Here is a 22,916-nt window from a genome sequence, read left to right on the forward strand (position 1 = left end):
TAAAAAAGCCATTTTATATTCATATATTTATACCATTATTATATAAAACAAATCTACACAAAAATAGTTCCTGTATTTACAGAGAACAGAAAAACAATAATACTATTTACATGGAAAACAAAGGCCGTGATGATATGCCATTTACGAATATATATATATATATATATATATATATATATATATATATAGGAGAGGGAGGGAGAGGGAGAGGGAGAGGGAGAGAGAGAGAGAGAGAGAGAGAGAGAGTAGGTGCATATCAGTGACATTACAAAGCTGCCATCTGAGACAGCTGAACTTTGAACTGCTGTGCTTGGTGTGACAGGTCCGTGACCCGATCCACCATTTCCTGTACAGCAGCTGTGTTTGGGTAGTGCAGGGCGGCCATCTTGGTGGCGCCCACAACTGTCTTTAGCAAATCACATAGCATGTTGCTGGAGTTCATAATCCGATTGGCCACTTCGGGCGTCGTGGCCTGTCGCGACAGTGTGTCGCCGATGAATACGAGCTTGTGGGCGCTGAGGATGACGAACTTTCCGTGCGCCACAAAGATGCGAGGAGGCTGGCCAGCGGCGACACAGCCGAAAAATGCGTCCACGGCGTTTAAGAGAGTCACAAAGTGCTGTTCGCACTGCTCGGCGTAGAATCCAAGCAACTGTCGGTCCCGTCCGCAAAGCTGGGTGCCACCTCCTAAAGAGGATGTGGAGGAGGAGTCTGAGGGAGAGGTGGAACCCGTGGAGTTCTGGTGGGAGATCCACTGTGTGATGTCATTCTCAACAGGTTTGATGACCTCTTGCTCCAGCTGTTTAAACTGCTTGAGCTATAAGAATGACAAAGGATACTGGAGTTATAATTAAAGAATAATTATAAAATAATCGTTTCCACTTCTCGCAACGTATGAACCATTCACATACACATTTCTTTGACGCCGCAAACATTAAATTAAATTCTGTTTATTTATTTATTTTTACCTATCCATAACCATAACTAGATCAGCTGACTTGACCCAAGCAGTAGAGTTCACAGAACATTATAATGCTGAAGATCTATTTCAACAATAAATTCAGATGTTTAGTTTTTCTTTTATATAAACAATATATTCCAGCCAGTCATGTGCTTGTAGCACACATTAAACTTTTGTTTTATCACTTGTGTTTTTTTTTTTTACACTATTTGACAGTTGATGTGTCTTGGCAGACAGTTCTAGATATTTGAGGTTTACAGCCTCAGTCATCAAAATGATGCCAATAAGGTCAATGTGCTTTTTTGTCAGTTCCAATAGTCAATACATCATATTATATGATCAAATTTATAAAGAACCACAAGGCTCTGGGCTGTGTGCCAAAAGCCCTTGAATGGCTTCCTGTCTTTCCTTCATAACCAATGATCTTATATGACCGCTGGGTGAATACGGCATGGCAAAATGCTTAGACAAGCCCAAGCACAAAGATGACGGCCGTTTCTTCAACTTGTTGTAACATACTGTAGCTGGTGGTTCTGTCGTTGGGCTGATCGATAAGGTTATTTTGGGGGGAGCATGCTTCAAGAACATTAACGATACACATGAGTTTGTTTGAGAGAGTGTAAGTCTCACCTGCTCTTGTCCCAGCTGGACTTTGCTCTGTTTAGTGATATTTTCCTTTTCTAAAAGCTCCTTCTGCTGTCGTTCAAACTCTTCCTTGCCCTGTGAACATTGTGCAAGATGTCAGGGATCAAACTTTTTGTTAATTCTTTCAATCCTTTAACATGTAAATAAAAAAAGCAAATTTTAATTAAAAAAAAAAATACTGCCATTTGGAGTCCATACCCTTAAATAAAAACTTCACCTCATGCTTTTTGAATTATGGTTTTGCAATTTTTATTTTCCTTTGTCTAAAAAGATTTTGTCAGTTGTACATTATCCTTATTCAAACCGTAGCAGAAAATTAAAATGTATTCTAAGCCTCTGCCTGTGTTCCCAATGGAACATCAGTAGGGAACACTCACATGTTATATTCTTAATCCTTACATTGCAGGATTAACAGATGGATTGGGTAGGGTGAATTAGACAAGCTTGAACTCAATGTACAGGGCAGATAAGGGAAAGGTTGCTGCAAAGCAACTGTTCCTTGAAAAGGTAAATATTATGTCAACAGTCTCATCCTATAAGGATCTGATTTTCCTTCTCTTTTTCAAAGGCCCTCAATGTAACACATGAATGTGAGCTCAGGCTTCAACTTAAGGTTTCCTTCGATTTGGAATTCACGTAGTTGTTCGAGGAAATTACTTGATGACGCAAAACAACAAATTATGTTAGTTACTTAAATATCTGCTGTTTCTATAAGTAGCTACTGCGTTATTAGCTATGGGGGACACATCCTTACCTGCAAGTGAACGTAATCGTAATCTTCCATCCAACTTTTCACACACTTCTCGCTGTTGTTCATGTTGACTTTCTCTTGAGGAACAGGGAAAGGCTTGGTTTGCCCAGTGTGGTTGTCGTCCTCTGTCGGAGAGCATGTGAAGGGGTGTACGATCCCTTCCACCGGCGCCCGTCTGAAGAGTAACTCTGCGTTGCTCCCAATGGTAGATGCCAACTGCTTGGCATCATCAGGCACAGTCCTCGACACCATGACAAAACGGTCCAGATCATCGGTCTTTCCCTGTTGCCTTGCCCCTGATGCCAGGACGTTCAGTGCCCAGCTGCTAGTCTCCAGGCTTTGGTATGTCTGATACAGGATCTGATGCGAGTCCTCCAGACGCTGCAGCTGCCGCCGCAACTTTGCGTGCAAACTGGAGTCTGACAGGGCTGTGGCATTGGCCGTAGCCCCACGTCCGAACACCAGGAAATCCGCGATTGCCACCCGCACGCGCTCCAACGTCACGTGGACCTCGTTGGCGTGGCGTTCCATGAAGGTGTACGTTCGCCAGTGCGAAGAGGCAGCGAGGGCCTGCAGAGTTGAGATGGAACCCTCCAGAGTCTGCTGCAGGCGACCGAGCCTCTGAATGGCCGAGTCCAGGTCAAGGGTCAGACGACCCTCCGAAGGAGAACTGGCTGAAGAGGAAGACGTGGACATGCTGCTGCGGGTACTACCCGTGCTGGAAAACGACAGTCGGTTGACTCCATCCGTAACGTCGCCGAGCAAACGGGAATCCTGAGGTGGAACGTCGTAGATGGCCTTGTTGCGATCACGGTCTCGCTGTGGAGGCTGTTGCTGTGGCTGCATCCCACGTGGAATGTCATACAAGTCCTGCGATGCTCCTGAGGCAGTCTGGCTGGGCGGTACATCATAGATACCATCGCTATTAGCAACAACTCGAGAGGCGGGCTCAGAGCTGGGAGGGAAGTCGTAATTGGACTGCGGGCATTGTGTAGCTTTAGAAAGGGACGGTGGGGGTACGTCGTAGATCCCTTCTTGCTTGAGTTTAAGAGGCTGTGGAAAGTCGTAGTTTCCTTCGTCGCAGGCCAGGTTATTCCGACTTGGAGGTATTGAGTAAACCTGTACAAGAAAAAATTACATTACATGCAAATTATAATAATGATATAAATTAAAAAAAATCGCATACATGCTGTTTTGTGCCTGAATAATAGATTTGAACTGATTTTTTTGACTGGTTCCTGAAAGCTTAATATTTATGTCCGTGCTCTTTGCCGAGTGAACCCTACGATTCTCCAACAGGATATGGGAAAGTTTACCATTAAGCCTTATCCAACCACCTTTTGACAGTGTAATGTGTTTTGACGTACATGGGGCACACCACGAAAACATAGAATCAATGAATAAAAGGAGTGTGTTTTAAGTGATTTCACTGAGCCTTGAAATCTGCCTCTTACTGCGAGACAGGCTTCCGCACTCTGCAATTAAGGACCACGCAAATAACAGGCTATCGCATATTTCAATTTATTACAAACAAACTTGCAGCACTGTGCTGGGAACCAGGATGAAATGTAAGTGGATCTGGTAAGAAATGACTGAGACCTTCGCTTCCCTCTCAGTGGAGTTGAGAATTCGAGAGCTTGACTTCAACATTATTGGCAAGCTGCTCTCTAATTTAGTAACCAGGCGAACGTAATAAAAATATCATAATTTATTTTTTTTTCTCTTCGAGACCAGCAATTAAATGAAATGGTAATACACTTATAAAAAATACAAAGGACAAAGGAGCTTTTATTCAAGAAATTGTTAATCTGTCCACCGAAAAATGAGCAGATCACAAAACATATTACCAGAAACAAATGTAATTTCTGCTCTCTCTCTCTCTCGAGGACTGTCAGACACTGCTTAAACTGCCTTTGTAAGGAATCACTGTACTAGTGAAATAAAATGGGATTGAATCATACCCCTTGGGTTGATGGAGGGATGTCGTAAACCCCCTGTGCTTGCGTGGAAGGGGGGATGTCGTACAGCCGAGTACTTCCATGCTTCTTCGTCTGTTTACCAGGTGGAATATCGTACACCTGCAACATAATGGAAAACACACTGGTGTCACTACAGACCTCGTGCCTGTTCAAACATTCACTTACGCTGTTCAGGAGCAGGCCCTGTTCAGCTGACATTTATAAAGAGACGGAAGCCTACCCCTTGTGGTCGGACAGCGGGCACGTCGTAGAGGTCCTGCGATGCATTCTGGGCAGGGCTGTAGGTGTAGCATTGTCCTACCCGTGTCGGGGTCACCACCTGTTTAACACGGGAGAAAAAAAAAATCCTTTATGCTTCTATAAAAGGCTGCATGACAGATGTAATTATTTGAATAAACAAAAAAAAAACCCTCATTGTTTTAATCAGTTTGAGGGCATCCTACTATGCTGATGCCAAAGAACTCATAACTAATTTGCGTTTGAAATCATTTGACCGTGAAAGAGGAACAGATGAGGTTTCCCCATGTGCTCCAGCAAATCATGGTTTTGGACCATGATACATTGAGAAGCCGGAGTCAAAGAGGTTATTGCCTTCATGGTAAACAATACAAACAACAGGAACAAAAATCTATTAACCAACGCAAATGCAAATGCATGCAAATGGGCCAGGGCAACATAGAAAACATACCAGTAAAACCCATGAACAAACAAGTGCTGAGAGAACCAGATTCTTTAAGGACATTCGGACTTGTGTGTGTGTGTGTGTGTGTGTGTGTGTGAAACCCTTCCCGTCTGCCTGTTTGTGTTTCCTGGTCCTCATATGACCCGGCTTGAGTAATTACATCTGAACCAAATGGGTTCTGACAGGGGCGACAGCCCTGCATGCTCGCCGTGAGTTTTTCGGCCTCTTAGCGGACTGCCTCCCAAACCGCGTGATAGAGAGGGAGACTGCTATGGGGTGACTCTGAGCTGGGTATAGATTCTTAATAGGCCAAAAAGCAGCAGGAGTCAAGCATGGGAGAGAAACGAGACTAGAGAGGTCACACACAGAACAGCACTACTGTCACTGCACCCACATGAGAGATTCTGCACTTTTTCGCAAACATGAGCATCGACGACAGACTGACAGAGACCGAGAACATTACTCCTGGCTTTGGTGAGATTTGTTTTTTACCCCTTTGTTTTTCTTCTTTTTTTTTAGTTCAGTTTATCCAATAGTAGCTGAATGGTATAAGGTGCTTTTAAGCTGTTTTAAGCTGCTGATTGATAAACTGATGTAGAAAACTGATGACTACTGTTATAAATGATCAAAACCTCAATTCACAATCTCTGGCTCATTTTGTTTCTCTCTTTCCATCAGATATCTGGCCCTCACACTATCAGCATCGTTCATCTCTCTTACTTCTTCCATGCAACCTCTCTCTGCCCCCTTCCACACCTCCTGTACTTCACAATACAAGGCACGAAAGCCCTCTACTGTGTCAGGCAGACAGAGGAATGTTTGGAATTCCTCTCCTCCTGTCTGGACCCCCCCCCCCCCTCCCCTTTCAACTCCTCAGTCCTGCTCCTCTACCATCTGTCCCCATAAACGCACCACACACCACCATCACCACACTGGAACATTCAGGGTTCACTGACAGGACTTGAAAATGGGAACCATACGTATGCCTTCCTCTTCCAGACCATCTTCCCAGCAAGAATGCAGAAGTCTTTGTAGAATCAGCAGGGTTTCGGTTGGGTATGGCTCCTCGAAGTACCGTATTTAGAGAAGTTTAAGGACCAAAATCCACTCCCCTTAACCTCACATCAGAGTAATGAGTTTCAGTTAAGATTACTATCTCGACTACTGCTCTTCAGTTCCCACACATACGCACGACAACACTGAAACGCACACACGGCTGCAGAGAAGGAACACCCAGATGGGCCTCATACAAAAAAAAAAAAAAGTCCTCTATCTCTCTCTCTCAATGTGAGTTTAGGTTCATACCATTGGCATTCCAAGCCATTATATCCATTATATTACAATGACTTAAAGGGGTCAAAAAGGTTCACAAATTAAGCAAATATTCAGGGCCATGCCCAAAGCTCCTGACTCTTTTATGCCTCCTGTGCCGAACGCATTAAAATGTGAGAAGAAAAAAAACAAAACAAAACACAAATCCCCCCCCAAAACTCTTACATATCAGAGTTCCATTCACACACCCACACCTGGTGTGAGATGAATGCGTTCTCCTGTCAGGTAATTAGATACAGCACCAACCTTTTCTTAAGTCAATGAAAGAGAGGGCACCGTTGTTCCACCAGCATGTGTTTGAGACAGTGTACAAAGAGCAGACAGACCCAGTGAGGGGACTGTGAAGCACAGACACTCAGCTTGGCATTTAGAGCTGTGCACCTTTGTCTCTTACAGTGACAACGTGAGCACACATTCATCGTCTCTCTGTCATCTACTTACTTTGGACGAGAAAACTGAATATCTCTCTATCTCCACCTCTGAACTCGTTCAGGCTGAAGGATATTTCCACCCATTATTTACTCCTATGCTCTCAGCCTCGTGTTATATAACACTCCTAATAATTGAGTGTAAATATTGACCTGGTTGAAGGACCCAGTGTATTACACTCGAGCACCACCTGGGAGCAAATGTTCTCATGGTAGTCGAGGGCGACTGAGTAAACATTCTTTCCTGCTCGGGTGACTGAGCTGCAGGATTCCATTATAGTGAAGTAAGATGACTTGGTGCTTGAATATGAGAGACTCAGGTTCCAACTTGAATTTAATTGCTGGAGGTGTTAAATTGGTTGCTACAAGACATTTCATATGAAAAGATCTGAGTCATACTAGTCTCCTTCCCCCGTCATTAGTTTTCAGCTTAACACTAGAGCTTTTACACTCCAGTTTCGTAACCAGTGACTTCATCTTGCTGTTCACCTGAATGGTTGACATACATAATTATTTCTGAAATCAAAGGTCGGGCATGACTAAAGCACAAAATTGTTTTCTAAATATTTATTTAGTAATGAAATCAAATGCAGGTCACATTTTGACTGGATTATGTTCTTTGAGCCTTTGCATTCCATTCCGAGTAATGTGTAAAGATCACTGATGTGAAGCTACATTTGACGTAGGGGAAAAAAACCCTCTTTCTTTCTTTAAAAATCGATGTGGCTTCGTCGAGAGAATTGAGACATTGCCTAGTGTGACAGAGGCTTTCTGAGACGAAGACACAAAAGTTAAGTGGTCACGGGTAGGTTTATGAACAGGAAGCCATCGTTTCACACCTTGCTACTGGTTAAAAATGGTGACACCCGCCCCCCTCTGCACACAGACACACAAACACCCTTCCCCTCCCCATTTTCACTTTGACATTCATCAAAGTCTTGTCAACCTCATTATGAATGAACCGCTGACAATGACGTTGGGTGGCTTGACCTCCAAAGTCGGTCAATCTGGGAACTCTTCAGCAATTCTATTTACAAACCGGATCTGGCCTGTTTATCCTATGTCTTTGTGCCTTGTTCTCTCAGCACCACTGTTTCCAGGGTGACTGACATTTCTGCTAGGCTTTTACTGTGGTTTGGTTTTAAATTCTCTCAGAGCCAATGACCCTGGCCCGGTCTACGTCTGAGCGCTAGAACTTTTTCAGACTTTCTTCATTCCATTAGTGACACAAACAAAACAAAAAATAAATATATATATATATATATAAAAATTAAAAGCCTTGATAATGAAAAACGAAACATTAATTCTGACTCTAGAGGGAAGTTGATAGAATGGAGCCTGAAAGTCTGTTTGCTACTATTACTTATTTAACATTCATTTGCAGAAAAAGACCCACTGCAAGCTGAATTGGGGAAATAATGAGTGTAAGAGCTTGATCCGTATAGCCTTTGCACATTTCCTGGTTCCATGACATTCATTAATGTTCTATTTAGCCAGCAGGAACTGTGGTGCACTATTAATATGTCAGGCTCATTAAAACAGGCAATTAAGTGTCAAAATCCTGTGAGACCTCACACATCTAAACCACGGAGCGAACCACACAAAGACATCCTGTTATATTAGGGGCATTAAAGGAGCCACATAATTAATTTTGTATTCCATGAATACAATTATTACCATCCACGATGAAAGCCTCTCAATGAAGCTTTTATTGGCTTGCAAGGCTAAGGGGTAAGACCGGGTCAAACGATTATTCAAATGAAGCAAATTATGTATGCAGCGACCCGCATTTTAACAGTGTTTTTAGTTTGCGCTGAACTATTATAATTATAAGGGAGGGAACTGTTCTGCGTCTTGTGAGGGAAAAGAGAAAGGATGGAGAACGGGAGATGAAAAACTCTCTTTGGAAAAGAGATTCCTGATGGGAAAGAAATCGAAGTTACCTTTCAGCCAAGCATTTCCTGCTGCCTCTCCTTTTTTCTTCCTGTCTACGTTCGTAAACGGGACTTTTTTTTTTTTGGGAAAGGAGCACGTGTGGTATGAGGGTGAAGGGACTTAAAAGTTTCTAATACAAAAGGATTTATGACCTTGCACCTGGGTCAAGTCATCGAGGCCAGTGATTCGTCTCCCGGCTGACAGCGGTGGAGACAAGCGTTTAAAAGACTGCAGTGCACTAGGAAGGAATAATTCACTTATCTGCCGTTATGGCTGTTTCAGATGGGGGGGGGGGGGGGGGGGTGGCAAGATTGTGAGAAATCCTTGTCTAAGTAGCTGTGATGCACTTATAAGTAATCTGGAGAAAACTTATCAAGGTAGACAACACAATGTCTCGGACTGAATAAACCCTGCACACAATATCAACATTGTTTGGTCTGTTGGTTTTTACTACTGAAGTTCTCACATGTCCCCCATATCTTTATGGGTTTTCCGATAGACGGAAGTGTGCCCAAACAAGGAGTCTGCCATTCATCTTCGAGACGGGAAGTTAGGAAAAGTACGAGACCTGTTTGATGCTGATAAGAGTCTCTGTTGGGCCTTGAAGTACCCTGCCCTCTTTATGATTCACAGCCTGACTCAGAAGGGGATTACACAGAAACGTAAACGCTGAAAAATAACTAACCATGGATAGACCTTCAGATAAAAAAGGGAAGGCAATACTTTGAAGTGTTCTTCTCAGAATGAGTATTCTCTAATTGAAGTCAAATACCTAACATGACAGACAGAGAGGTCAGTTTGGGATTTGGAATAAGAAGATATATCTTCGGGCGGGGGGGGGGGGGACACTGTGTGCCAGAGGCAGTCATTTCTCCTTCCTTGTGTGGTTCAGTTAGGATCTTTGTGGGGTTGAGAAGCTCTGGGGATGGGCTCTGAGTTTTAGGCCAGTCATGAATGGGGCTGCTGTGGACTGCTTTAGTTGATTTTACCCTGGGGGTCAGGCGAGGACAGAGCCTCCATGCCTCAGTCATGGAGCCTGAAAATGCTAGCCAAACCTCACAGAGCATCATTATACACCAAGGCTCTGTACCACAACTGTACCAAACAAACTGTTCACCAAAATGGGTTTACACTGTGGTGCTGCTGGCACTGACGGAACCGCAGCTAGAAAACATTCCATAACAAATTTGACAAATACTAAATAAATTGCATGCGAGGCTAAGTCCTCTACCTCAACAAGTCAATTCACGGTTGCTTTGGTAAACAAGAGACGATAAATTGCGTAAGACACTGGGAAGAGTCTGGAATTGTTCATCCCAGGCAATGGGTTTTTTTGTACTACACCTAACTCTGCACCACACCTGAGCAGAACTTTCCAGACAACCCTCTGGTCAAATAACATCCACAAAATTCTATGTTTACTGCAGGCACACCCTCTTACCTCATTTTCACTGGAACAGGCAAACTACCGCCAGCCTCAGTGAAAAACAACCAACAAAAATCGCCCTGTCCGCAGAAGCAGCCTATATTTTTAACTGCCAGGTTACGTATGTTGCACAGTTTAGTTGCTGAGACTAAGAAACGAAGCATGGGAAAGGGCTGGGAGAAAAAAAAATCACCAATCTGAAGGAACACTTAGAGATTTTGTTGATGTTATCCTGCACTCTTAGAGAGGAGGGTCTGTTTCGTCATTGCCCCGTCATTGCAGAGACCAGACAAACATGACTGTTGGGTCAAATACTGCAGATAAGAGCGAGTCTGTCTCCCTAGCGCCAAACCTCATGTGTATCTTAACTGAGTTGCTGTGGAGTGAATCACACTGTGTGCCTTTTGTAGGCGCTGACTATTTTTCTTTGTGAGATGATTACACACCACAGGTGATTACTGAAGGAACTGGGTCTTCCTGTCTAGAACATCGCTGGAGAAAACTGACTCGAAAGTTAACGCGTAATTGCTTTTGGGGGTAATTTGGCTTCATTATCCCATTGAGGCGATGGATAAAGAAGGGTATTTATCGGTCTGGTAAAAGCGCGCAGTCTTTAAAGGGTTTTCTAGGTTTTGTCGTGGTACTTAAATTAAAAAGCTCTTTCTGGAAGTTAGCATGTCTGCAGCAGCTTTACATATATTGCGTCTTTATGCCAGTTCAAAAGTTGAAAATGCATGGCTATGTACGTAAAAGTGAAGAGGTATCTCAGTGAGGCACTGATGAATTTAAACTGTAACTCATAACCGAAACTGCCCATGACATGTTTAGTGCATGCAAATGACCCGAGCTCAGTGAGTTTCATAGCTATAGTTATCTAGGCTATATTCTATGTTTACAGCCATTTGAACCATCTCAGTAAGAGTCCAACTAACCCCACAGCTCTGGTCTTTGCTGTTTGCTTTTCCATGATCTCTGCTTCTATTCATTGCCCTTCAGTGGCTTGGCCCCCACATTAAAATCCAAAAAACAGAAACAGAGCTGAACATAGAGTGAATCCACAGGCCTGTGGTGCCAGGCATGGCGGGGCACACCCTGTCCATACCTCACGGCTCAGGCCCAGAATGACATGGGCCGGACACTGGACCCGTATAATCAGGCCCATAAAATCACAGTGCCACAATAAAGTGTGCCACCACACTTATGGGTCAACATATGGGTTGACGCTGTATATTTGTGTGTGTGTGTGTGTGTATATATACATGCTGTATATCTATGAGTGTCTCCCTGTGTAATATTCGACCAGACATAAGATGCTTTTTTGTAAATACTGTTAAGCCTGCATTCAGCCAGATTAAGAAGCACATCTGTTTTGTTAAAAAAAAAAAAAAAAAAATTGTGACATTTTTTAACAAGCAGTTTCAACACTGTTTTAACACAAAGGGAAATTGACTGGTGAGACCAAATTAAACTGAGAAGTCTGTTACTTAAAATTCTCATCCTCATCCCCAACGTTTAGCACCGTTTTTTTATTGAATTAGATAAACTGCGGCACGCTTACCGGCCGCTTAGTCTTAAAACAACAACAGCAGCGGTAACAAAAAAATCTGTAGTTCTTCCTAACCTTGTTTTTAATTGGATGCTTCAGAAAGCAGAATGCAGACGACCATTTTCCCAGTTGTTATTATCTTACCTTACTCAGGCTTCCCTCTGCTGCCAGTGCAGTTCTCTGAGGGACCTGGTAGACGTCCTGGGCGGGGGGGATCTGGTAGATGCTCTGTGACTGAGGGCTCTGGTGAGAGGCTGGTACCTGGTACAAGCCCTGGGGGGTGTGTGGTCTCTGCTGGTGGGACGTGGCCTGGAGTGGAGACTGGACCTGTTGGGGAGGAGCTTGGTTCTCGAACTTGGGGCCGATGAGCAGCTTGAGACGGTTGCCGGGAGCGATGCCCTGGCGACCGTGCAGCGAGCAGAGCCACCAGCCCTCCAGGCCTCCGGTATTCTGCTCGATGACGGTGAGGATGTCGCCCTTCCGGAAAGCGAGCTCCTCGGGAGACTCTGGAACGTTGTCGTACAACGCCTTCGCCATCAGGTTCTAAACGGAACAACGGGAGAATCGTGACCATCAGCAACCTTCGTTCCACATCATGATAAAGCTTTCATTACTACACAAGCACTGCACCCATAACCTTAACCCCTACCCTTATAAATGTGTGTCTTCCCAGTCCCCTAAACTCTGGTGTTGAATGGTACATTCCAAAGTTTTATATTGTATGTTAGCATAGCAACATCAACACTACATGTCACTGGTGCGAGGACTGCTGGCTTCCAACACGTGTGTGCTTGCGTGGGCAGATACAGTGCTATCAAGTCAGAGATTATTCAATATTATTGACTTCATATGGCAAAGGTCATGAACGTTAGGGTAAATCTGCTCTGTCTCTCCATTCAGCTCTCTCTGATACGGCATTAAAATGCCATTGAGTAACTGCTGCAATGCAGAGTAAAACCCAGTGGAACATTGCTCCATGCTTTAATGGAAAAGACTTAATTCAAAGTACTTTAATAACAAATCATATTTTCATAAATGGAAGCCGGTTCCCCAGATCCGGATTAAAAAAAAAAAAATTATTGTTCCATTCCTTTATAAACAAAACATTTCTCCAGTGGCAATATTGAAAAAAAAAAGCTTTTTTTTCAGTCATAACAACTAAGTGGGAGATAAAACTGAGGGGATGTTGGCAGGATTCAGGTCACACACACACACACACACACACACACACACACACACTCACTCACTCACTCCTACTATGAAGCTCAGAGCTTAAACCATGTATAATCTGTATCTGGCCGTCAGACTGATAATTAGTGCCTCTATCCTGGTCTCCAACATGGGACAGTTTTTTCCCTACAGGCTACTTATAACATCTTGTGTTTAGATAAACTTTTAATTTCGATATATCTGGATACTTCTGGATACTCTGGATAGTTGCCCTCTTCCTTTCCCTCTCTCTCTCCCTCCCTCTGTCCTAGGGCACACTGGGGGTATTACAAAACTTTTCCAAAAGTTGTCCCGCAGTGAAGCCCCAGTCGGCTTTCCCACCCTGCCAGATTAAAACCATTCCCACGTGAACATCGCTGTTCAAACGACATCATTATCTCCCATTGGGTGTCTGAGCACATGGCTATTGTCTCAGTCCGTTGCCTTGGTGACCATCCACTCAAGAGACATAACAACACTCCAGTGCCACACCCTCCCCCCTCCATTAACCAACTCCTACTGCTGCAAACAGTCCGTTTCTATGAGTGACGGTATGCTTTAGCTTGACCCCTAGGGTCAACACTGTCCAACAGAAGCAGCTGTGTCAGTTTCTCTCATTCATGTTTCATTCTCAGACAGTAATACTCATTTACTGGAACATCCCCCCCCCCCCCCCCCCCCCCCGCCACAAAGAGTTCAGTTTAAAGCTCTTGCAGTTTAAACATAGCAAGAAAGGCAAATCAAACTCAAGAAGACCGGGTCAAGTCTTTGACTTACAAAACCATTGCCAAACCTATAAAACATGGGGAGGTGCCAGAGGAACACCTGTTGCAGTGCTAAAGTACACATTTAAAGCGTGAAGATAAGAGTTAAGGAGATATATATATATATTTTTTTGCCTTGTCACCCTTTTACCACACTTACAACACACACACACACACACACCCGGGTGCTTTTTCAGCTGGAACTGTCAGCATTCAGTTGGAACGTGGTAACATACGCGTTCACACATACACGCACGCACACACACACACGCACGCACGCACAGCAAATTCTGTGTAGTCACACCTTTACTTCCTCCTATGCAAATCTTTAGTTTCAGTCATATAAAAGGATAAGTTCTAAATTGAGCATTTGCAGCTTTGGTTACTGAAGAGGAAGAAGCTTTTCTCAGATAACAACAACTCCCTTTTTTACTCAAATAAAATCTTCCTTGTGCAAACCGTATTTTAAAAATACGTGGACAAAATGTAAGAACGTTGTGGGATATGATGCTATTTTTCCATTACTCTGCTCAAATTCTCTAAGAGGGCCACGCTCAGGATTTCAGTGGTCTTTAAAACGACAAAACGTTTATTTTCATGTTTCAGAGATACAATGAGTTCTGTGGAGAAACAGGGGGACACAGGCTACCACAGTGCATGGATATTACCACGATGGCAGAGTAAAGACAGAGCCAAACAGATGCTTCTGAGGGTAATCAAGAAAAGAACCTGTGTTGTCGTGCTTGCCTTTTCTTTGTCCTTCACTGTAACAGATCTATAATTGAAGCAGGTGTGTCTAACCATGAACTCCAGTACATTTGTCTGCGATATAAACAGTGGCTAGTCATAATGAGATGACTTGACTGCTCTGTTACAATCCTCTGGTAAACACAGGTGTTTGTCATTCGCTGGGCGGCCAGAGGAGCCTCATACTTTCCCTTAAGTGACTCGGGAGAATTAGCTTCCTGGACACAGAGCTTATCTTTAATGAGTTGTCAAACAGTGCCGTGGTTAGGCACGTTCCAAAGACTCGCACCAACTTTGACTGGCATAGTCATCAAGGCCTCTGGCGAATATCGTACAATGCAGACATTATCGTAGCCACCCAGTGACTCACGTTTACTTGACCTAGAACGGTCCAGGTGAGTTAAAGGAAGGCTCTTACGGGCGACTGTTTACGACGAGAAGCAACGAAGCAAATACAAATTAAGGAGTTGTCATCACAGATGTAAACAAATGATTTGAAATCAGAGCAAACACTCAAAACAGATATACATACATACACACAAAAACGTGCACACACCCACGCACACGTATTGGCAACAGCCTTTCCCTCCCTCACTTTTGGAAAAAATTCACGATTCACGTTCTAAATAAAGAAGGCGTTTTTGGCGGCCAGACTATTTTTGTATGCGCAAACCCCCCCCTAAAGTTTTTCATATTAAGGTTCTCATATACATAGGGAGAGAAAAAGAGTTCATGCTGACTCATGCAGAACTTAAAACCCTTACGCAATCGTTCGCTACGACAACTGCACCCCGTTTTCCTCGCTACTGCACTCACACTGGGTGGGTTTGATTCAAACCACAGAGAAGACATCGCACTGATTAAGCAAGCTTTGGAGTAAATGAGCTCACAAAACACACTTGTAAAAATTCCCCTTCAACCAAAGCCAAAATCACCAAAGATCAAAATTCAGGTCCCCTGAGGCAGTAGGAAGGGCTGTGCTGAAAAAGAACAGTATTTTGGTTGCACCCAAAGAACAAGCCCCATCTCCAGAGGGAAAAGCAACACACCACCACCACCATCTGAAAACATCAGACTGCTCACGTAAAAACGCCCAGACGAAATGGACCGGTGTGAAAATTAGGGCCGACTCGCTTAAACGTACGCCCAAAAGGGGAAGGCCAGCGCTGGTGAAACAGCACGCTCGCTTGCCCTCGTTTTGCAAAGGCAAATATAGAAAATAATTATGGTAATGACGTTAATGGAGACCTGATGATTCTGCCTGCTTTTTTTTCTCGCCGAGCGGCTGAGGAGAAGGTGCTTCAGATAAATGGGCCGTGAGAAGGCCTGAGAGTAAAACGTCCCCATGGGACGCTAAAAATTCGCGAGTTTGCCGATATTTATTTAGTTTGGTTGATCAGCATGTTTTTTTGTTTTTTTTTTGTTTTTGCTAAAGGAATCGCTTGTGGTCTGCTCTGATTGAAAAACAGTTCAAATGTGATTTTGTAATAATAACCCAGTGATACATAAACACACATATCTCCAATACTTGTTTTCAATTCTTTTCTTATTTTACTTTAGTGGTTTTAGAACAGGATGCCAGCATGAGTTAAGCTTAGCTGTGAGATTGCTTAGGATTATGAAATAACTGTGACCGTTCAGCATGAAAAAATAAATATGAGTCTAAAAGATGGATTTAGCTTTTCAATATCACATTAGCTAGCACTACAAACACAGTAAACAACAGAATCAATAATATCGCACCCAAGGCTAACACTAAATATGGAGCTAAATCAATGCCTCTTGGACATGCAATCACAAACAACTAATGGAGGTGGGGGGGGGGGGGGAGCTTGCAGCAATCTGCTGTGCACAGAGTGTACTGTGCTTTACGGTGTTGTTCACTCATTGGGAAAGCAAAAATGACTTATACGAGTGCCTCACGGTTGATATGACTCTTCCAGCCATTTCCTGCCCTCTGTGAATCAATCTTCGCCCCCACACACAGACGACTGTTAACATCCTGATCGTACAAACAGAATGCCCCCACCCACCAACCAACAAGACTCTAAACACAGACCAGCAAACACAGTAATGCTCAACAGCTGAACAGGCAGTGACGTGAACCTCGACTTGCTCTCATGTTATTTTTCTTGAAACATCTTCTTGACAGTCAAGCTCACCTGGATTTATAATAACTCTGTAAAATTTTAGTGCATGATCTCCAACAGGCAGAGGACAAGCCACCAAACATTTGCTTGTCTTTGTAAAATGATAAATACCTTTTGGATTTCAAAACAAAACAAAACAAAACCAAAAAGGCATTTTAGACATAGAGCTTTAAAAAGAATTAGGTGCTGTATCCTAAAGTCTTAGTCACAGGAACTAGCTCTTAGAGAGGTGGCAAATAAGTCAAGATGAAAGATATTAGAGGAGGAACAAATTGTAATGAAACGGCTAAAATGACAGGGTCGGCTAGTCAAACTGCTCATTAAAAGCGACGTGTACTCTTTGTTCTAATTAGGTTTCAATTTTTACTGGCACTTAAAAGACACAATCCAGTCCAAGTTTATTTTTACTTCTATCCTCCACCTTAGCCTGTAGCAGTATGCCCAGCTGCACAATGATAACCCTCTACAGGCCTCAACTGAGCCTAGCTATCTCACCATGGTGACGAATTTCCCACCACACTTATTCCGCTTATTAAGAAGCACAAACGTAAGCATAGTGTCCTAAATACAGAGCTGTACACACACATTATCAAATGTCGTGCTAGTGACAGCTAGCCAACAGCATTGCATAATGGCATCCGGACTGCCTGTTTACTGAACATGGGGACCACAGTTTTTGTAACAGTGACTGCTGTCACAATATTGAGGGGGGATTTCTCAAGCTTTGAGGGAGGGGGTAAGGGGGGGATAAGGGGGCTCAGTTACAGGGAGTGGGGGCTCTGAGCTAATCATTTTAAGCCTCTGAGACATAATCCTCCCCAGAAGCCAGCAGCTAACAAGTCTGATATATTTGTGCTATCTCTGCAGGGCCACCTTCTGTTATTTTGCATAGCAATAAACCACAGCTTAAGAAAATTCACCTCAAATGTTCTTTCAATTTCACATCTATGGTAAACCAAAAAAGATGAACTACACACGAACCTAATGCCTTTAAAAATACTTAAGTTCAGTTTTTTTCCTGAAGGTCCTGTTGGCACTGATGTAACTGTTAAAAGAAAGAAAAAAAAAAAAAGAAAATTCATAGAATCAACCCTAACACATTTCAAACTCTGAGAATAACTTTATTAGTATATAGATAGTATATAGAATGCAGTCACAAGGCTAAGAATCAATGCTTAGTTGCTAAGTTTTGACACTTTGCATCCTGTCAAAGGAACTACTAGCCTGCACACACTTCCCGTGTGCCTTTTGAGTTCCTCTTGTTGAACAATGACACTAATCCTAAATGGGCTCATTTTGACCACGTTATCAATCGCCATGGAAAATATCTGACGTTATGGCCTAAAATTAAATTGCTTAGTAGACTGGTGGTGCATGGAAACAGTCTGCTTCATTCTTAAACGCATGATGGCATTCTTCTTAGCAAGATACCAAAGGCAACTCCCCATTGGACATTTACGAATGCCTATGCTGTCCCCATAGTTTCAGAGCACTATGAAAGTGATCTTTTGTCCATTGAGAGAACTAAACTGAATTAATACCAGACAAAAATCTATACACTTGAACAGGTAAAATGATCTGTATTTGACAGTCTCATTGAGTTCATGTAAGCTGTCATATATCTTCGAACAAAAGGAGACAGTACAAATTAGCGATGATAAAAGCCCTTGCTAAACCAGCACAGAAAGGGTTAACAACTTCCAGCATTTCTACCATTTCTACACCATGGTAAACCCCTATCTAAGGCAGACACGCCACACAATATGGTGGCGCAGTGTTAGCCTTCTTCAGAAGCCAGCTTTTTTTTTTTTTTTTGCAAGAAGCCCTTCAGGACAGGAGAGGACTCTGTGCTTGGATACTGGCTTAGACCTGCTCTGTGAATGGCCCTTGTTCTAGACCCAGAGAATGTGGGATGCCTGCTGAGAAGTGCTCTTTATGCACAATGCCAGCTCCCCCCTCACACACACTGAAAAGGAACCAATCCTCGTTGTGCACCCCCACCCCAACACACCCCCAGCTGGGAAAACCCTAATGGACGACATGGGGGCACCTGAGAAACAGAAAGTGTATCCAATGAGTTATTTCCCAACGGACCTGTCGTTCTGTACTCCCAGATAGTTCACAAAGTTCAGCAAGCACACACAAACACACACACATACACACACACACCAACTCTGTTTGCCCACCCTTTGCCTCCCACTTCCCATTTCTTTCATTTTCATTCTCTTTCAGCTTTCAGCACCATGACCCCCCCTTTTTCCTCCTCAATCACTCCCCCTGAGAACAATGTCTGGCTGCTCCCCTCAGCCCCCACTCCTCTTGGACCCAAGCCTGGAACCTGAACCCATATGCAGAGAGAGAGAGAGAGAGATGGAAGGAAAAAAGCCCAGAAGTTGAGTTCACCTAATCACTCTTCATTGTGGCTGTGAAGCTATTTCTGCCACAGTTACGTAAACTTCAAAAGAACGACTCTGAAAGGCTATGAGTAACTGCGTACAGAAATAAGGGGCGTGTGTGTCTTAGAGTCTGTGTGCACAGACACATTTGGGGGGTGTGGGGGGGGTGGGACTCCTTTTTACTTTGCTGCACAGGGAAAACTTGCGTCATCACAGTCTGAGAAGAAGCGGGTGACATCACTGGCCATAGTCTGGTTTACCTTATATATCCCAAACACAAAATACACAGCTCCGGGACACATCCCTGTGATTGAGCCGGGTGGTTCTGGGGATTAGAAGCGTCAGGGAACATCACTGGCTGACGACTGCTCTCATAACACGTATACACCTGTTGGAAAACATAGCTGACGCTGGCCAAGCCTCTATTGTGGCTGACCTTTGTGATGTACGACGTCAGGTTTTCATAGCATGTGACCAGTGAGGCTAAACTGAAGGCTCTTTTCTCACTTCACTGCTTCAAAGGTGGCTTATTGACTTAATACTTAACTAAGCTCTGAAATCTATCTCTCATTACTGAAAGAGGAGGACAAGTTCTTAAAAAAAAAGTCTGTTAATACCTAACGTATTCTTAACTTAAAAAAAAAAAAAAAAACTGATCCAACTGGACTATAGCTGTCTGGTTTCCCGCTCATTATCAAATTGCTAAGGACAGAATTGTGAAGGACAGACGACAATATCAGAAGGATATGTTTTCCACCCCCAAGGCAGTTCCTAATCCAAGGAGCTGTTTAAAGCAGATAGGATATCAGGCGTGGAGGAAGGAATACCCTCTTTCTGAAACACTGAGTATGTGCCAGTGGCCATGCCAGCACACCAGTCTAAACAGACACACATAACTGAAAGCCTGATTTCAGGAACCTCTGAAACTTCTGTCAGCTCCTTTGCAACCCCAAACCAAAGTAGTCTATATCTCACTCTTTTTATGCAATATTACAATGAGATTAATGCAAATTCCTTATATGAGGGGTACAGGTCATGATCTCTTTTGTACTTCAGTTACTGTGTTTCTGCAATGTCAGTTTTTCATCACTACACGTTTAGAAACTGCATTTTCTTACTCTGTTCTCCTTGTAATACTTTTAAGGAATTACAAAACACTTTCTTGAAGTCCTAATAAGGTATGCTGACACATTCCTGAGTCACACACCTATCTAACAAGAAAGTGTTTCTGAACTAGATTAATACACAGACGTACACGGTCCACTTACTGCGCTACAGTAGAAGAATCCAAACATCCCAGGCTGAGCTAAACACCTATCTTCTGCCAACTGTCCTACATTCCTGAGATAGTGTGAAGTGAACAAAAGCCTTCCATTCACGAAGAGGAGCTCTACCATAGTAGGAAACAAATCTTCCCATCAGCTTTCCAGCCTTAAAGAGCATGTTAATGATGAAAGCTTTGTGTGCACAGTCCAAGGTTTCTTGAAAGAAAGCCCACCGCCTCTGTTTGCCAGACTGTGGATTCTGAGGAAAACATTCAAAATAAAATACCCTGGAAAATGTAGTCAGTATGTATGACTCCAAAGTAAATTAGTCTTATGTCAAGTCTGAAAAGACTGTGAAAACTACAACAGAGTTTAAAAATGGGGGAAAAAGATTAGACTGAATAAGAGGTATGTTAATATTTGGTGCTTATTAGAGAATTCTGTGGTTTCAGTCTTCACCTTGGTGTAAGTTAATACCTCGTAAGACAAAGTGTAAACTGTGAATAGCTGTGGCGTAAACAATGCATTACACAGAGTCGTAGCCATGCTTAAATTGGTAACTGGGGGATTCGGTGTAAACCGAATGAATGTTCCTATGTATCCTTTAGTGGGTCCATGCAACTCGTGCGACAGCACAGAATAAATCACATCATTTATTGCCCTTGTCGCCACAATAGCGTTCACTGTCAGCTTATGGTCATTTGATTACGTATGATAAATCACTGCTGTCCAGAGCTACAGGGGGAGAAGGTCATTAAACAATATTTATCGCACTGAGAACATCATCATTGCTTAGGGAAGAAACACCATTACCTTGCATCCCAAACTACGAACGCGTTTAGCTCCCTAGCTGCGCTTACACAAACCAGAGCATCCGGCTGTAACTTTAGGTTTCAATTTAGTACTAGTAGAGATTCATTTTATGCTGACTTGTTTTTGGGTACTCGGGGAATCTGCGCTTTCTTCCAGTAAAGAGGTCGCAGGTCAGCAATAGCCTACAATGTTTAGGCTCCGATTCATTTTAAAACGTAACCTATGCACCGAGTTCAAGGGACTGACATTTGTCTGACAAAGACTTAAATGAGCCGGACTGAGCGGTACTTCTCATAAATTCATTAATCTTTGACATTTAATATCACAATTAAATATGACGGCTAAAGAAGGTCCTCTCATATCTGAGAAGATACGGAAATAACGTGTGTAAATGAGTTACTTACTTTGTGCTTCATTTTGGGCGCCTAATGTCGGTTTCCTCGCTCCAGTGAATGTCAGAAAATTCCGTATATCAAGTCAAAAAGAAAACATCTGAAGGCTGCAATGTAACTTGTTTCTTTCAAATATTAAATAACTACCATGATGTGAATACTTATTGATAGTTAAAAAGAAAAGTATCCGTTCCGTTAAATGCTAAAATCACTTTCAGGGGGCTGCATCTATTCTGTGCGCTGCTGGAGAATGTGTTCACTACGATTTGTTCTAGTCATTTACATAGTAGGACGCTATTGGACAAGTCTCTGATTCCCCTCCTAGGCACACATGACGTCGGTGTTGAATGGTCGTGCAAACACATGCCATATTGATAAACCATTGCCTTCTGGACATAAAAGGTAGACTATTTCTTACGGATGTTACGTACACCTTACTCACACTTTGCGTTCGTTATCATCTGTTGATTTGCCTTATGTACCTGCCCACATCAAAGATAATTTAGGAGTGACCTGATGTGGACTCTAACGTTGAATAGACCATTGTAAAAATATTCTTTTTAAAACAGTCGTCGAGGGAAAACAAGGTATGAATAATTTATCACACTGATGCCACATACATAGTAAGTAATATCTGATAATAAATAAATGTATCATAAACATCAGGACCAATACTTAGCAATAACTATACCAATAGGTATTTGAGTGTATTGAGCTGTCTCAAGTTGAAAAATAATTGAAAGTGTTTAACTTACAGATATAATAAATTACCTGAACACTCAATCACCATTTGCCAAGATACTGTTATTTGCCTTCTGGACCTGCAATTTCAGAATTTTTTGTTTGGAATTTGTTTGAATTGTCAAAATTTAACCACCCAAATACAAGAAGGACGTTGGCTGATGTGGCTGCCAGTACAATGCAGGCTCATTTACTGTATGTAACCAGTGTTGAGGGTGAAAATACTGTTTTGAATGATGCTGTTCATTTCAAGGGAAGATGAAGCCTGATACCTGTCAGTCAGCCCTGACTTACATCATACCACTTACTGTAAAAGTCTGGATTTCCAGACTTCACTTGCTGATATTTGGCCTTGAGTTACGTTTTTGATTTTTCAATTTCCTGTCTTTCTTATGACCAACAGATAATTTTCAAGTTTTTCCATTTTCATTTGTCATTTTGCTGTAGGTGCATTTTGAACATACTTCTTGAAGCTTTGGACATTAAATACTGATTTCAGTGCAAGGATATAGAGTCAATACACCCCTGAAGGGGAAATTTCACTCTGTTTCACTCATGTCTGTAGAACATAAAATATGGTCTAAATGTTGTTAACATAAACATAAACATTGACTGAACAGGTACGCAGTTCATCATTTTTACTGTAATGAAACAGCACATCAACAAACACAGTTACATTTACATGGTCAATCCTGTTGTCCAAAGCATCTTTTGATTTTGATTCAACTTATTTTTTTCAGCCTCAAATAATCAA

At 42.7% G+C, this 22,916-nt stretch overlaps 1 protein-coding gene across 1 annotated transcript; it reads right to left on the reverse strand.

Moving 5' to 3' along the window:
* Positions 1-265: 265 nt before the first annotated feature.
* nedd9 (neural precursor cell expressed, developmentally down-regulated 9) lies at positions 266-21,445 on the reverse strand. The gene is made up of 7 exons (XM_030789123.1): positions 21,434-21,445; positions 11,830-12,228; positions 4,557-4,655; positions 4,319-4,435; positions 2,361-3,476; positions 1,592-1,681; positions 266-817 (listed from the first exon to the last, which is right to left on the reverse strand). The coding sequence occupies exons 1-7, from the start codon at positions 21,443-21,445 to the stop codon at positions 266-268; spliced, it is 2,385 nt and encodes a 794-aa protein (XP_030644983.1).
* Positions 21,446-22,916: the final 1,471 nt, after the last annotated feature.

This window comes from Chanos chanos, chromosome 12 (assembly GCF_902362185.1).
Source record: "Chanos chanos chromosome 12, fChaCha1.1, whole genome shotgun sequence".
Lineage (NCBI taxonomy): Eukaryota > Metazoa > Chordata > Actinopteri > Gonorynchiformes > Chanidae > Chanos > Chanos chanos.

Excerpts from the sequence above, each read along its gene's own strand:
- nedd9 (XM_030789123.1), bottom strand. Across the intron at positions 4,656-11,829 it reads CAGAGGGAAGCCTGAGTAAG|GTGGTGACCCCGACACGGGT; the intron begins GTAAGATAATAA and ends CGTGTTAAACAG. Across the intron at positions 818-1,591 it reads TCCAGCTGGGACAAGAGCAG|CTCAAGCAGTTTAAACAGCT; the intron begins GTGAGACTTACA and ends TCATTCTTATAG.